Source organism: Aedes albopictus, chromosome 2 (genome assembly GCF_035046485.1).
Source record: "Aedes albopictus strain Foshan chromosome 2, AalbF5, whole genome shotgun sequence".
Lineage (NCBI taxonomy): Eukaryota > Metazoa > Arthropoda > Insecta > Diptera > Culicidae > Aedes > Aedes albopictus.
In genome coordinates this window covers 292,786,800-292,803,820 of record NC_085137.1, presented here as the reverse complement: position 1 = coordinate 292,803,820, position 17,021 = coordinate 292,786,800, and the positions used below count along the sequence as shown (strand labels likewise).

The following is a 17,021-nucleotide window of genomic DNA, read 5'->3' as shown; positions in this document are numbered from 1 at the left end:
CTGAAGGATTTCGGGAAGGAACTCCTGAAGGATTCCCACAAAGAGCTCCTGGTTGATTCCTGGAAGGCACTCCTGGAAGATTCCGGGGAGGAACACCTAGAGTGTTACAAGAAGGAACTCCTTGAGGATTCTAGAAAGGAACCCCTGATGATTTCCCAAAAAGAACTCGAGTGGTATCTCGGAAGGAACTCCTGGAGAATTTTCCGGAGAAGCTCCTGGAAATTCCCGGGAGAAGTCCTGGTGAATTTCTTCCCTTCCCTGGAGTTCCTTCCCTCCTTAAAATTATTGAAAAGAACTCCTGAAGGAATCCAAGGAGGAAAGTTTAGTGTGTTTCTTGTGGAAACCTTCTTGGGTTCCTCTATTCTGGAATTCTCCATAAGTTTCTTTCTGAAATCCTCCTCTAGTTTCTTCCTGAAATCATTCAGCAGCTTCTACTGAAACTTTTTGCAGAAGATCCGGAAATTCTTCAGGGATTCGTTCTGCGAATCCTCCAGATGTTGCCAGGAGACACCAGGGCTCCTTCTGCGATTCCTGCAAACGTTTTTTTTTAAATTATCTGAGAATTCCTTCTGCAAATCTTCCGAAAAAAAAATCCCCATAAAGAAATCATTAGGGAACCTCATGAAATTCATGAAAGGAGTAATTCCTATAGGATCACAAAATGTAATTGCTTGAGGAGCTCCCAGAAGGGATTCCGGAAGGAATCCCTAGAACCAATTCCTGGAAGTTAGTCGTAAAGTAATCCCCTGAAGGAATTTTTAGCAAAAATCCTAGAGAAAATATCAAACTGCACCCGATTTTCCCAGATTTTTGGACTTTTTTCCATAACTTTCACGAATCGTCGGAATGAATTAATCTTTTCACTGAGTGTGCATTGCAAATTAAAAAAATCATAAGATTTTTCATGGAAGTTTTATCGGAATCATGCCAGAGGCGAGAATTCTAAATATCTGAGTTTTAGGATTCTTTTCACATTCACCAACTTTTTCACAGAATAATAGTTGTTTCTATAAATTCTCAGAGTGAAACCAGTACATTTTTTAGCAACCCAAAGAATAATAATTGTTCTCTCCAAAAATCTTGATTTGATGCAGATCACCTAAACAAAAGCAAATATTCATATCGATTGAATTCTACCCCATGAAATCATTTTAATGTTACACGTTTTGGCTATGGACTATAGATTGGTTGTAATAACCAACAGAAACATAGATTGGTTGTAATAACCATAGTCAATGTTAGTCAAGCGGTGTAAGCAGTTTGTAGGGTGCCTAAGGCGATGATTCGCCAATTTTCGTAGTCGCCAGGGTTCATAGAACTTCTTCCATCGAGTGTAATGTAGCACAATAAATCGTTCATTGCTTAAATATCAAGTAGAAGATGGTGATACTGCAAGTTGTATTTTTCAACTTCATCCAGGATCAGCCGCAGCGCAGACATCTGATTCGGCCCTTACCTTATAAGCTTGGCATTTATCGACGAAGTACTCCTGAAGTCGTCGCTGTCTGTTGAATAGCACACTGTAGTCGGTGCTTTTTCTTGGCTACATTTCATAGGCATATGTTCCTCTCGGTTATTGCTTATGGCGTGCTGCGAATCATTGACAGTTGCATAAAACCTCCGCATATTGTTCTAATCCATGCTTTCCTGTTATTATTATTATTACTTTATTATAGAGATTTTCAGCCCTAGGCTGGTTCATCTCTTATGCTTTCCTGTGATTTAGCAAACTCACTTGTTCTATGTTTTGCGATATTGCTACGGGGTACTCGTTTCCCATCTAATTTCCCCAAATTGTACCGGTCTCTGCAAACATTTTATTTTACAATTATCGAACTACTGTTACTCCGCTAAACGAACCCTTTTTGCACAGTTTTCTATCCTGGCCCATCGCACCCCGTGTTGGGTAGAATGACGGTGTCAGCCAGAAGCTGAAATTAATTTCATAACTTTGGATTATTTCCTTCCGAACTTATTACGGTTGTCCTGACAGATAGCACGGCACTCACTAGCTGGTATAACGAAACAGTTTGCTGCATGGTACCTATCTACCTAGACATGACGGAAGGAACCATAAACCATATTCCAGATTTGTGGCAGCCTTTGCGGTCACCATCAATAATCGCACGGTTTATGATCACGCGCTTTGTTCGCTTGCTAACGTAATCACCGGTTTGTTCGACGAAGCGAATAACGAACGGAACGTCGGTTTATAAGCGCGCGTTATATTTGTCCCTCCCGAGGGGACGTTTGGGCGTAGATTTGGCACTGTGGGTGTCAAAATCCATGCGATAATTAATGTTTATGGTTATGAGGTTATCCTTTGATCGGTTTTATTAACTGCTAGCCAACCATGAAAGCATTACTCTGCGTGATTTTTGCGATATTCAAAGGCTTATTACATATTTTATCAAAAAGGCTGCAAATGACCTTGAATATATTCATGACAGTTTTCAAAAGATTTAGGAATGGTAAATCAAAATCAAGTTTTCAAAGTCAAATAACTGATACATTTCGAATTTAAATTATAAAATAACTGCAGGAATTAAACGACTACGCTTATGTTTCGTCTAACTGTAACTATCTGATTGTTTTGTTGTTGGTACAAAAACGAACAATTAGTGTAAGTAATCTAGACCAAACTTTGTATCCATTCGTTGAACTAGTGCATGTATTCAAATTTAAGTACCCCTGAAGATGACACAAAACCCCAGTGTTGAAACGTCGGGCAAACAAAAAACCTCGTTTTCCGTTAAACTTCTCAGTCGATCCGCCAAGAGAATTATAAAATAAGTTTTATTTCAATAATAAATGTACCGCAATAATGGTATGAATTTCGTTACCAATATGACATTTCAGACAAAATTGATATAGTATCATCAAATTTCACTTTAAGTGAAATTCAATATGTTGAGCACCTAGCTTAGGACAAAAAAATACACATAGCGCGACTACAATACTTTTACAAGCGTACAGAAGCAAGATGCTAACCAGAACATGTTTTGAAGGCCATTAAACAAATCTACGCTAGTGATATACTTTTCACACCACCACTTCTTCCAGCTTGAATGATTCCAATTTTAACTAATGGGGCCTTGCAAAAAGGGAAAATGTGCCATTTTTACTCCTCTTGATCCAGCGTACCCAACAATTTGGAACCTTACAGTTACCAGTTTACAGTTCACGTTTACAGTTAAATTCCAGTGACCAGGAGGGGTAAAAATGCATATCTGGTACCCAGCACAACTAAAACTTCAACTTCAAATAAAGTAAACCTTAAAATTTCATTGAAAAACATTATTTCTTGCATCTTTGCCAGTGGTTTGAATTTAGTAAGCTCCGCAGCCTACGAGTTGAGCTCGCTCATCCTAATGTTTTTAAATTTCATGGGAGCAAGGGTCCGTGTATTCGCCACATTTCATAATCACTCCTCGTTGTGATTTTTCCGTTTGGTCCAGTCAGTGAACGTTTTATTAATAATATTGTGAGATGTTCAATGTGTTCGTTTGTTTCTCGGTAAAAATGCAAAGTGGAAATCAGGAATTCTGTATGGGAGCTTCAGAAGGGATTTCCATTAGATTGAGGGAACGTTCATGAAACCTCCCGGAACCCCCTGAAACGACCTTGACTTTTTTCTCTGAAAGCGCTTAAAACTCTTTGGAAGGACTTTGACCTTCCTGCATAAATCTACCTGAGATCCCCTGGAACACTCTTGGAGCGCCCTCAAACACCCGGAACACTCGTGGGATGCAGTGAAACGCTCTGGAATACCCTTGAAGTCCATTGAAAACGCCTGAAATCGCTGGATCCTCCTCAAAAGTCCTTAAACCTCCTCAAATTCCCCTGCACTTCCAGAACCTCCTGGAATGCCACAGAAGGCATCTTGAATGCCCCCAAAATCTCTTGGAACCTCAGGAACGCCATCTAAACTCCCTTGAATACTTCTGAAATTCTTTGATGCTAACTGAAACGTTCATGGAATTTAATGGAATGCCTTGGAAACCCCCTGAAACATTCTTGAAGCCATTGAAACACCTTCGAAGCTCCTTGAAACACTCCTGAAACCTCTAGGAATTACCTAGTATGCCTCCCTAAACTTCTGGAACGTCCGTGAAAACCTCTATAATGCCTCTGAAACCCCATGGAACACCCCTGAAACCCCTTTCAAACCTCTGATATCTCTTGGAACTCTCCTGGAATCCATTCAAAACTCATAGAATGGCCATGTAACCCCTTAAAACATTCCTGGATCTGGAGCCTCTTGAAAACCTTTGGAACTCTTGTAACACCCTGGAAACCGGTACGGTACGTTGAAAACGTGTGTAAAGAATGTACCTCAACGCTACCAACGGAGACTGCTCGACCTATAAACTCGTTTTGACCACACGATGGCAGTGTTCATCGTTAAAAGATACTAGCCCACAAGGCGACACGAGCGCTCAAATATCAAAAACGGCGAACACAGGAAACAAAAATGACAACATGACAGTGTAAGTGATGGGATGCTAGTCCCACGCAACGGGAGCTTAACGGCATACTCTGAAGTGATCGCTACACAATTTTACACAAGGCAGAAAGCCAAGATAGACATCTGTTCTCTGTGCTGAAACGACACTCAAGCACCGTGAAAACCCCCAAAATCCACTGAAACCCCCTGAAACCCCTGAACGCCCCTGAAACTTCCTGGAAGAACCTTGAAACTCCCTGAAATTCCCTAAAAGTCCCCTAAAAACTCAAGCAGCACTCCTGAAATCCCTTGAGAATCCTATAATCTGCTTGAAACACCCATGAAGTGTCTTAAAATCCCGTGGAACGCCTCTAAAATTCTCTAAAACACCCCTGAAATCCACTGAATATTCCCTGAAACCTTTGAAAAGCCACTGAAATCCCTTGAAAACTCATGGATCGGCCCTGGAAGCCCTTGGAACACCCCTGGAATTGTTTGAAACCCTATGGAAGCCCCTGTAACATCCCCCAATACATTGCCCGTGTAGCTGCCGGCTTAGAATAGCACTACGGACCACCTGTTCCGGGGGCAAAAGTCCTCCAAACAGGGAACCCCAATGCAAGGTGTCAGGCGACCCGTGCTGAGGGATGAATGGTTGAGGGGGTTTAAAATATGATCGATCTTTAACGGAGCCCGTAGCGTGTGCATATCACCTTTTTGGGTTGCGTTCGGTGAAAGATCTACCAAACCAAAATCCAGTGTTTTCCTATTTTTCAATTTTGGAATATGTGTTTCGGTAATTCAAGGAACTCAATGCAAAGGAAATAAAACGATGCCAGCAAGTGGCCAATCGACCTACTACCGGATATTTGAATCTGCCGTTAAAAAGGTGATCGATGGGAGGCGAGTAGAGTGTGACGTCTATTTCTCTGTGCTAGAATCCTTATTACTGAACACATGTTTCATTACAACGATAACGCGAACTATATTGCTGCTAATGTTGTAACCCGGGTTCCAAACTTCTTACTGGGGAGAATTTAGCGGTAAACAAGGGTGATGCTAGGTTTCCGATGCATGGCCAATTATCAGTGCTCTTGTTTTGTTTTCCTTAAGAAAGAAATTTCTGAAGAAAAAAACAAAACAAACACTGTGTCAAAATCGATACTTTATTGCTCTTCAATGGCAATTGAGTAATGCGACATGCACTACACTAAGGATACGGGAAATATCGCAATAGATCTAAAAACTGGTCGCAGTGACAGACTCAAACAGGAATAAATAATAATATAACTGAACTAAATAATGTAACTTAAACGCCAATGAAATCTCATAGAACGGCTCTGCAACCCCTTGAACATACCTGAAATCCCTTGAAACATCCATGATACATCTTGAAAACCACTGGAACGCTTTTTAAACTCTCTGGAACGTTCCTGAAATGCCCTTGTTCGTGCAAATGTATTGCCCCACTGATATGCATACTGTATTAATGTATGAATGCATTGTATACCTATTCGCACTTCAATAAATAAAGATCAATGTTCTGCATACCTTTGCCATGACCGGACGGTCACCCAAATATCGATTAATCATTTACACAACATTGGAAAGATCGTCCCTGAATACTCCTGAAATCCCTTGAAAACTACTTGAAACGCCTATTGAACTCCCTAAAACCCCTTGGAACGCTCCTGAAATTACAATCAGGATTATTACCTACTAGCTATCCCGGAGAACGTCGTTTTGTCTGCCTACTGTTTTTTGACATGCAACCCTAAAAAAACAACCTTACAAAATGGAATTTTAAACTTTCTCGTTTTCGATGCTCTCCCGGTCGATTTTTTCCAATATTTTTTTTTCGTACGATCACGTCGGAGCCCTGCACGAATGAAACATTGAAAGAATGGTGTAGATCCGTTGGCCCGTTCCCGAGCCTATTCGTGACATACAAAACACCATTCCATTTTTATTTATATGTACAGTCGGGACTCTTATAAGACCAATAGTCGGGGGGCGCAATAGGAATCCGCTTAATAGGAGACTAAGAGCTTATGGGATTTCGGCTTTTTGGGGGTGTGGTCTATAATCTCGGGTGTGTTAAGAGATAGCGCAATTCTTCCTTCGGCAAAGTCTTAGGGATTGATTTGCATCTCTACTAGTTCCACCTAGTGGCAATTTTGCCAGAAACACCTTCTTTTTAAGTTATCAGGATTCTGAGCTATAAGATTTCTAAAATTTGCATGTTCACTAGCGCCGCCTAGTGGCAGAATTGCGAAACAAGTTTCCCGTTTTATGTAAGTCTATGGCATACTGATCAACTATGAAAAAGACACCAACTTTCTAAGTTATTGGCAGAACTGCGAATCAAGTGTCCCGTTTTACGTAAATCACAAGCCCCCCCCACTCCCTGGTAAGATTTTTTGTATGAGAACCCAAATATTTTTGTATGGAGCGTAAGATTTCTCCAACCCCCCTCATCCCTAAAACCCTTACGTAATTAATGGATAGCCCCTGTTCGGATAAATGGGAATCGAGTGTATAATGGTGGATCCCCCGTCAGCTCACATCCGCCGATTGTGAAGAGATAGACGTCAACCACAATAGCAGTTATATATAATAGGAGATGCTATAGATCAAAAACACGTGAGGTCTATGTGTGATGCAGATGTGCTTATATGATCGTTGCTTTAATATTGAATTTTAGCGATAAATTTATTGAATTGGTTGTGGAATTAAGCTATAGTATTAATCAAGTGAATTCTAGTGGCTATAGAGTGAGTGGCAACTGTAGAAATGGAAACTTTTTCTATATATAACTATTTTTTGCTCTGTAGGATAGGCATTGATCAAATCATTGCGAGGCTTAGGGTGATCCAAATCCCAAACTATTTTTCTTTTTTTGATGTAAGATTCTATTGAAATTTAGTCTTTATAAAACCTAATGCACTGATATCTTTAGTTGGATCCCCGACCGGAACCCGTTTGGTCTTCGTGCGTTGGGTAGTCAGTCTGCAAGGGGAAAAATTAATGTGAGATGATTTGATACGTAACCTCGAATGCATATGAATACTAAATACATATATCATTTCAGCTTTGAGCGAATTACCCTAAACCGCTACTGTTGAAACCGTTTCTTAGCAGTCCCGTACTAATAACTCGAAGTTTGTAGGAATCAGCTTTAGCTGTAAAAACGTTTATTTTTACTGATTTTTCCAATTAGAATAACTTGTTACTTACAATTTATCGGTTTCTTTCCGAGTAATCTTCCTTTAGGTGATAATTTCCAATTTTAGATTAAGTAGGAATTTGCTATAATTTAGGTAACAAATTTAGATAGGAACAAATTATAGAAATATTTTAGGTAGAATAATTCAATTACAACTTACGTTTAATGCAAGAAATACAATTCAATCCTTGCTAAATTTAGTCCTTCACTTGGTGCAAACGGATGTGTTTACAGACCTATTCTTTCACCATCTACTTTCTTTCTATTCAGTCAACATTTGCCATGTCATCACCTCACCTCGCTATTGACACTGACATTCATTCCGACAGTCCTATCTGCCCTATGGTAATTATTGACCATCACGCACCGGCGGGTACTCGTCGTCACATCCCCCCGCCCGTAAACCATTGTCATTGAATTCCGGTTTACCTCCAGCTTCGACGTCGAGTAACGCCAATTTGACCACCGGCCTCCTTAAGATGCCTCTCGCAGTCTTCACCCAGGCCTGCCGCACCCTTCCATCTTTTCCTTTGACAACTTCCTGAATTCTTCCTCTCACCCACTGGTTTCGAACTGCACCATCCACGATCAACACCAAATCTCCTTTAGTCATCTCCTTCACTTCTTCGAACCATTTCGACCTTCTAGATATTACCGGCAAATACTCTTTTATCCATCTTCTCCATATTCCATCCGACAAATGCTGCACAAACTTCCATCCGCTCCTCAGGGTTGCTTGGTAGTCCGTTGGTGTTACTGGCTTTTGCTTGACTCCGTTTGAGCTCCCCAACAGAAAATGATTTGGAGTAAGAGACTCCTGCACGTCCGATTCCAGCGGTATATACGTTAGCGGCCGCGAATTTATCATTGCTTCCGCCTCGATGATGACCGTCTCCAAAACTTCGTCGTCTGGTCTTCGCTGCTCTTCCAGAATACCGCCTATTGCCACTTTCACTGAGCGAACCATACGCTCCCATACTCCTCCCATGTGAGGAGTGCCTGGTGGGTTAAACGACCACCGTGTTGCGGTGTTGGTGAACGTTGATGCCAGATGTTGGTCCAAATCATCCATTTCCTGCTTCAGCTGATTGCTCGCACCGAGGAAGTTCGTGCCGTTATCGCTAAAGATTTCTGATGGTGCTCCTCGTCGTGACACGAACCTTCTAACCGCCATTACGCAGGACTCCTTCGACAGACTATGTACAACCTCAAGATGCACAGCCCGTATTGTCAAACAGGTGAATAGAGCCACCCACCGCTTAACAACGCTTCGTCCAACTTTCACTAGCACCGGGCCGAAGAAGTCAACTCCAACAAAAGTAAACGGCCTTACATACGGGGTAACTCGCACTTTGGGCAACGGAGCCATAGGGGGCGAGCTAGGAGTCGCCCGACGTATCTTACATGGTAGACAATCCTGCGATATCTTGAACACGACTGACCGTAGTTTCGGGATCTCGTAGAGTTGCCGCATCTCGTTGACGATCGTCTCACGGTTGCAATGGCGATAACGACGGTGGAAATAGTCAACCAGAAGTAACGTGATTGGATGTTGCCGAGGTAGAACTACCGGATACTTGATGTTAGAAGGGATCCAGTCAGCATACCCAAGACGGCTCCTTGTTCGTATTACGCCTGTTTCATCCATGAACGGCCACAATTTGCGTAACGTGCTTGATTTTGGTAATGTGGCATGAACTGCTTCGGGTTTTCCCTTTGACTTGTGCAGCATTTCGGATTCCAACGTAAAACACTCGGTTTGAGCTTGAATCCACAGCGATTTCTCGGCGCTGCACAACTCCTCTTGCGTCAATAATCCTATCAATCGTGCCTCGCTTTGTCGAGATCGTTGGATGTTCTGAATAAATCGATGCACGTAAGCCATTGAACGGTGCAGCTTTTCCCACTTACTGAATCTATTTACGTCTACTACCGCTGGCTCCACTGCTTCATCATGAACGTTCAATGCCACTAGTTCCTCCTGCGTGGGTTCGATCAGTTCACTACCACCTGGCCAATTGTCCTCGGATTGTCGAAGAAATTCCGGTCCTTGAAACCACCGATTTTCGGAGCGAACAGCCGGTCCATTTCCCCACTTTGTTGCGTCGTCAGCTACATTCTCTTTCGTTGGCACCTTCCTCCATTCGTCGACATCCGTCATCGATAGAATTTCACCGATCCTAAATCCAACGTATTGGTGATACCGCCGCTGATCCGATCGTATCCAGGCGAGAACTGTATTGGAGTCAGTCCATAATACGCGCTTCGTCGCCTTGAGTGCGTGCATGATGATCACACTATTGAGCAGACGAGTTCCAAGGACGGCAGCTTGCAATTCGAGTCGAGGAATCGTCAACATCTTCAACTGTGCTACTTTGGATTTTGCCATTACAAGGCTAACTGCCGGACCTTCTGGTGTTTCAACTCGGAAATACACTGCACATGCATAGGCTGATTGGCTCGCATCGACGAATACATGGATCTGGAACTTGCAATAACTCTCTTCTGTGGCGCCTTCGAAGTAGCAACGTGGGATTCGAAGAGTGCTCAATTCCGAAATCAGCTCGATCCACTTCTTCCACTGCAACCAACTCTTTCCATCGATAGGATCATCCCAGCCGATTCCTGTTGCCCAGATGTCCTGCATCAAGATGCGCCCGTGGATCACGAAAAACGATATGAGTCCCATCGGATCGAAGAAGCTCATTACGGTGCGTAAGACTTCTCGTTTCGTAGGAACGTGTGACTCTTCAAGAACGTGTCGCAGATTATCACGGAGGCAAACAGTGAACGTGAAGGTGTCGCTACTTGGAATCCACTTCATTCCTAGGACGGATTCAACCCGATCATCCTTTTCCACGCTGATACTTTTTTCCGCCTCCTGCGATTCATCTCCAACCCGAGCTGCTATCGTTGAATCGTTTGACAAGAAATTCCGGAGCTCGAATCCACCTTCAGCGTGTATACTCTTCACTTGACGACCAATCTCTACCGCTTCCTCGATGGTTCCGAAGCTATCGAGGTAATCGTCCACATAATGACGGCGCACGATGGCTTCAGCTGCCCGTGGATACACTGCTTCGAAATCTTTGGCGTTCAGATTTTTTATATACTGGGCACTACTTGGTGAACATGCAGCCCCAAAGATGGCTACGTCCATTACGTAGGTAACTGGCTCTTGATGTGGCTGCTCCCTGAACAGGAACCTCTGGAATTGTCGATCTTCAGGTCGTATGAAGAATCGATGAAACATTTCCTTGATGTCTCCGGTCAAAGCGTACCGAAACACGCGAAAGTTTCCTATTACTGCCGGAAGTGATGCTAAGAAGTCTGGCCCTTTCAGCAAAGCATCGTTCAGGGACACTCCGTCGACTGTTGCAGCCGCGTCCCAGATCATCCTCAATTTGTTCGGCTTCTTCGGGTTCACAACTATTCCCAGTGGTAGGTACCAGCACCGATCGGGGCTGGTAGTGCTCAGTTCCTCGTGGGTGGCCTTGTGTGCGTATTGTTTCGCCTCGTAATCTCGAATTTGCTCTCTAACGCGTTCGTATAACACTGTATCCTTCTTCAGCCGCCTTTCCAAAGAGCACAATCGTCGAAACGCCATGTTGTAACTGCTTGGAAACCGAGTATTGTCCGCTTTCCATAGCAACCCAGTTTCAAAGGCTCCGCCGACTCTTCTGGTGGTTGTTTCAAGCAGCATTTTTGACCTCTTGTCCTCCTCCGATTCCAGAAGAGTAGTGGGATGCGTTACACCAGTGTTGTCTAGCGTAATGTAGTCACGAACCAGCTGGTTGAGCTCCTGTTCCTGATTGGTCCATCCTCCAAAGTGAAGCCCACATACGACCGTTGACGGTGTCGTTATTGCGCATCCGTAGATGCTCCACCCGATGCGGCACTTGGCGGCTATCGGTTCTGCCCATCTTCCTTCTCTGATTTTCAACGGTACGGTGAGCTTCAAATTGTCAAGACCAATCAAGAGCTTTGGAGATACCTTCTCGTAGCTTTGAATAGGTAGACCGCGTAGATGGGGGTATCGATCATACATTTCGTCGTAGCTCACTGTTTGCGATGGGAGCAGTAATCCGCCGACTGTCCGAGCGTTGCTCAGTTGATACTGTTTCGTTGATCCTCTGCCTGAAATCTCAGCGCTGATCCGCCGCGATTTGGGCTCACTACGCTTGATGTTCCCGGTCCACTGCAAGTTCAATGGTTCCGTTGGTCCAGTGATTCCAAGTTGATCCGCTACGGTATCCTCCAACAGCGTAATTTTCGATCCTTCGTCCACAAAGGCGTAGATGTTCACTTCACAGCCCTTTCCGTATAGCGTCACGGGTATGATCCGGAACAATGGCCCTCCGCTTGCTACTGACTCGTTCGCATGGCTCGTAGACACCGCCGCATGAACTGCTACTGGAGAATGTAACAGCGAATGATGTTTCAGCCGACAATCGTTGATTCCACATTCCTTCGCAGTTCTGCACGGCCACTTCCCGTGGAAATTGAAACACGATCGACAAAGACCACTCTGCTGAACGGCCTTCAATCTTCCGCTTATATCCATCGACTTGAACCGGCTGCATTCCGCCACCCGATGTCCTTCCGCTTTACAAATGGCACAAGGTTTTCTCGGATTACGGGAACCCACAACGTTAACCGGTACGTTCTTTGACGATACGGTGGTTTCTGTGTGCGTCTGTACGAAAGCACGATCCTTGGTCTTTTGCTTATGTTTTTCGTTGGTTGAGAAATCATCCGCCACGTCATAGGCTAGCTCTACTAAAGTTGACATGAACTGCCCAAACGTATCCAAATCCACGTTGAACTGCATGCTTTTGTACGCCGACCACTTGAGTCTGTAATCAACAGGCAATTTTCCCACCAGATCGTGCAGCAGGGCCGGATTAGCCAGATGTGCCTGCTGTCCCGCGTTCTTCAGATGTTGCACCAAATTGTCCACAACCAATCCAAATTCAATGACCGCTTCTAGATCATGAATTTTCAGAGAAGGTAATCGACGAACTCGCTCCGTCATCGAGCGAATTAATGTCTCCGGACGACCGTATCGCATCTCTAGCGTGCGAATTACGTGCGGAACACTAGCCGGACACAACAGCCTGCTGCGCACCGCTTCTAGAGCTGCACCTTTCAAACAACGTTGCAGTCGAATCAGGTTTTCGTCGTCAGAAAACCCACAAGTTGAAGATGACCGCCGAAAATTGCTGATCCATATGGGCCATTCCTCAGGATTTCCGGAAAATATTGGCAAATCCTTCCCCATGACTTGCCTAGCTGCCAGCTGCCTACCTGTTGGACCTTCCAAGAAGTGGCCGTCATTACAGCTCGCTTGAGTGTTTGACTCATTACTTCTCGGTACTGGTTGCTGCCTTCTACCGCTGATATCCGGTCTGATTAGCCCCGTTGCCACTTCATCGTTGCACAATCTTCGCAATCCCGCATCTGGTTCCTCCACGGAACGCGCTGGGTTGTCGTGTTGTCTGGTACCACCGATACCGCTCGTCAGCACTTCGTTCGTGTTTCCCGCACCGCGTCCGAAATTATCACTTTCGGTTTGTTCACGAACTCGCGCACGTTGACGATCTTCCCATACACTGATACGATCGATTCCACCCACCAACAGTTTCAGATTGCGACCGTCTGAATTGACTTGGTCACCAGAAACACCACCCACATTTTGTCTGTCAAACTCATCCACGAAATGTCGATTGTCGTAACCTTTCGAGTGAGCTTGCTGGTCTTCGTTTACCTGGCTAACCAAAGTCTGTACAGGGAGCAGTTTCACAGAGGAGACAATTTTATTTCGCATTGTTAGTGGGGGAATGTCTAAGCTCCTATCGGCCCTAATGTTGGCTGTTTGGCGGTTAGTAGTTTGCTCGAGGGTTACCTGGTTTTGACCACGACTAGGGTCAACTGCTGACGTGAACTCTTTCAGGGGTCCCGCTGTCTGCTGCGTCGACTTCTCCAGCCAGTCTTCCACCTTGTCCTTCGAATCGGCATCGGTACCGATCAAACTGCCTCTGCTGCTGCCGTACTCGGACGCCTGCCGTATCAGCCTTGCTTTTTCTTCCTCCGAGCGTCTCCTGATTTCCATCTGCTTCATCCTGAATTCTCGCTCCTCAGACATCTTCTTCTTCAAAGCGGCCTTCGCTTCGGCGATTCGTCTTGCTTCGATCGCCAACTCCTTCTCCCGTAGTTCCTCTTCAAGCTTCCTTTGAAGATCCTGTAGCTCCTTCTCCGTGGCGAGCTCTTCTTCACGGATCTTCTGTTGCTCTTCCACAGCTCGCAACTCTAGCTCCAATCGCAAACGGGCGCTTGATGTAACGCTTTGCTCGCCGATGCATTTCTTGGACCTCCGGCTAGTTTTGCTTCCGGCCGATGATTTTGCGCCTGACTTTTTCACTGGAATTGCAAGGTTCTCCAACGTATTTGCCGTCGCTTTAGGTTTCGCACCTCTACCTTCCATAGTGCAGTTCGTACATTTCCAATCCCGATCCTTCACACTGGCATCGACTTTGGCGCAAGAGTAGTGATGCCAGAGCTGACACGTGTCACACGCCACCATGTCATCATGTTCGTCGGGTTTGGTGCAAAATGCACAACTGCGCTGCAGCTGCGGGGCATTGTTCTCCGCCATTGCTCCAAAAATTCCACTGCGATAAATTCTAAAGGAATGTTGAAACCGTTTCTTAGCAGTCCCGTACTAATAACTCGAAGTTTGTAGGAATCAGCTTTAGCTGTAAAAACGTTTATTTTTACTGATTTTTCCAATTAGAATAACTTGTTACTTACAATTTATCGGTCTCTTTCCGAGTAATCTTCCTTTAGGTGATAATTTCCAATTTTAGATTAAGTAGGAATTTGCTATAATTTAGGTAACAAATTTAGATAGGAACAAATTATAGAAATATTTTAGGTAGAATAATTCAATTACAACTTACGTTTAATGCAAGAAATACAATTCAATCCTTGCTAAATTTAGTCCTTCACTTGGTACAAACGGATGTGTTTACAGACCTATTCTTTCACCATCTACTTTCTTTCTATTCAGTCAACATTTGCCATGTCATCACCTCACCTCGCTATTGACACTGACATTCATTCCGACAGTCCTATCTGCCCTATGGTAATTATTGACCATCACGCACCGGCGGGTACTCGTCGTCACAGCTACAGAGAAGTTTTTCTGGCCATACCTAGTCCGAACAGCCCCAAATAAAAAAACATTCTAAAAACCTTAACTTTGACTTTAACTTAACTTTAACATAACCAGTTGACCGATTTTGAACTTCTTTTTTTTATTTAAAAGCTAATGAATTGTAATTTTCAGGAAAAATACGTCGAAAGACCAATTTATGTTGAAATGTAAAAGATATACACATAAAGGGTGACAGTAGTAGATCACAGTAATGACGAAATATAAACAATTTTCGATGAACTACAAACTCATCAAGTTTCACGACAACCTGAGTTGCACTAATCGATTTTTTATGGAATGGCTGTCTCTGGGATTTACTATGGTGAATTTAAGAGGAAAAAAAAGCTACTACGCGCTGTAGAGCATTTCTACAAGGACGAAGTCATAGGGTCAAAATCAAATTGGATTTTTCAAATCTCACGAATGTTGCAGCAGACCGCAAATCGTTTCTGCTTAGGGGCTGTTCATAAACCACGTAGACCAAAATTTGGCCATCTCAGACCCCCCCACCCCCCTCCCCCCTCGTAGACTTTTGTTCATACAAAAAAAATAAAATTTGTATGGAGCGTAGACTTTGGCCAGAACCCCCCCCCCCTCCCCCCCAAAAAGTCTACGTGGTTTATGAACGGCCCCTTATGAGACAGAAGTTATTAAACAATATTATTTATCCATGCATACTTCAATAGAAGGCCACAGCTCGATCGACACACTTGACACGTAATCATATAAGGGTGAATCGCCAATTGTTGCACACCTTAAAAATTCGCCAATTTTTGCACACCTCATATAAAAAGCATTGAGTGTGCAACAATTGGCGAGATTTTAAGGAGTGCAATAAGTTGCGATTTACCCGCGTGTTACCTTCTTGCGCAACTCGCAGGACATCGTACTGTAGAATGAAGCGCATGCGAGTGAAAATTTTACAAATATGTTTTCTCCTGATTGCCGAATCAAGTTCTGCTCTTGGGCAACATTCATCATTGAGATTTGGAGAATCCAATATTACTTTGACCTTATGACTTCATCCTTGTATAAATATTTTTATTTTATCCTCCATAGTAATTCCCATATGAACCTATTTTGCTTTTGTGCCACCAAATCAACACACAAATGGTAGTGTTAAAAGTTTTGCACCAAAGATTGTAGTGAAGATATGGGAGCTTGGATTTTTAAACATGTTTAAAGCCTGAACTACTCAAGTAAGCCACACAACAGATCAACCATATTCGTACAATGAGTTTAAAATAAATATGTGAAATGTACGTCAGTTGATTAACACTTAAAATATTCGCCTGAACCATTTACTGGCCTTAGCATGAACAACCCAGTAATTGCAATTTTTGTGTACTTGCAATTTCTCTGAATAATATAATTTAAAATAACTACCGAGAGGCATTCACTTTCCGTTAAAATATAAAATAAAACACATCTTTTCACTAATTGCTCAATGTTCAAAACACCAAAACCCCTCTAGCCAAATACACACGGAATCATAAACACCGAACTGATTAAATTCAACAGCAGTCTGATTGCTTTGCGCTTCACGATAATTGATTTGCAACCTGAATAAACAAATTTTCAATTAACTCTTCAACAACTTCAAATCTGACGAACGGCACCGGAAGGGAAACAAATCGCCCCAGGTATCGCCACGATCCGGTGCTGACTGTTGGTAATTAACCGCGAAGACTTCTCGCGGCTCAATTTACACGCGTAATTATCGTAGGCGGGCGCGGTGAGAAAACTCCATCATCATTGTGCTTATTTGCCAGTGGGAAGAACGGTACAGGGGATGGCCAAAATGTTTGGGATAGGCAACTTTTTTTCTCCCACAAAAAAAATCAACATGCTGTAACTTTTTATAGAGTGCATCAAAAAATCCCAAATTTTGACTGTATGTCAACCTATTATATGTGCAGTATTGGTACAAATTTGGGCTCGATTGATCAATTTTTCGGGAAGTTAGAACCGTTCGGGTAAAACACTATTTTTTTTGACAACTCATTTTTGAACTGTCACATCTCGAAAACCAGTGAACCGAATTGAATGATTTTTTTAACGTTTATCGACAATATATTGATATTTAATACAACGTTATAAAATGTAATATTTTCTCACGACGAATTAAGTTA

General features: G+C 43.3%; 1 protein-coding gene across 1 annotated transcript; it reads right to left on the bottom strand.

Moving 5' to 3' along the window:
• Positions 1-8,022: 8,022 nt before the first annotated feature.
• Positions 8,023-14,328, bottom strand: LOC134286636 (uncharacterized). The gene has a single exon (XM_062848280.1). The coding sequence runs from the start codon at positions 14,326-14,328 to the stop codon at positions 8,023-8,025; it is 6,306 nt and encodes a 2,101-aa protein (XP_062704264.1).
• Positions 14,329-17,021: the final 2,693 nt, after the last annotated feature.

Excerpts from the sequence above, each read along its gene's own strand:
- LOC134286636 (XM_062848280.1), bottom strand. The coding sequence starts at position 14,328 with ATGGCGGAGAACAATGCCCCGCAGCTGCAGCGCAGTTGTGCATTTTGC.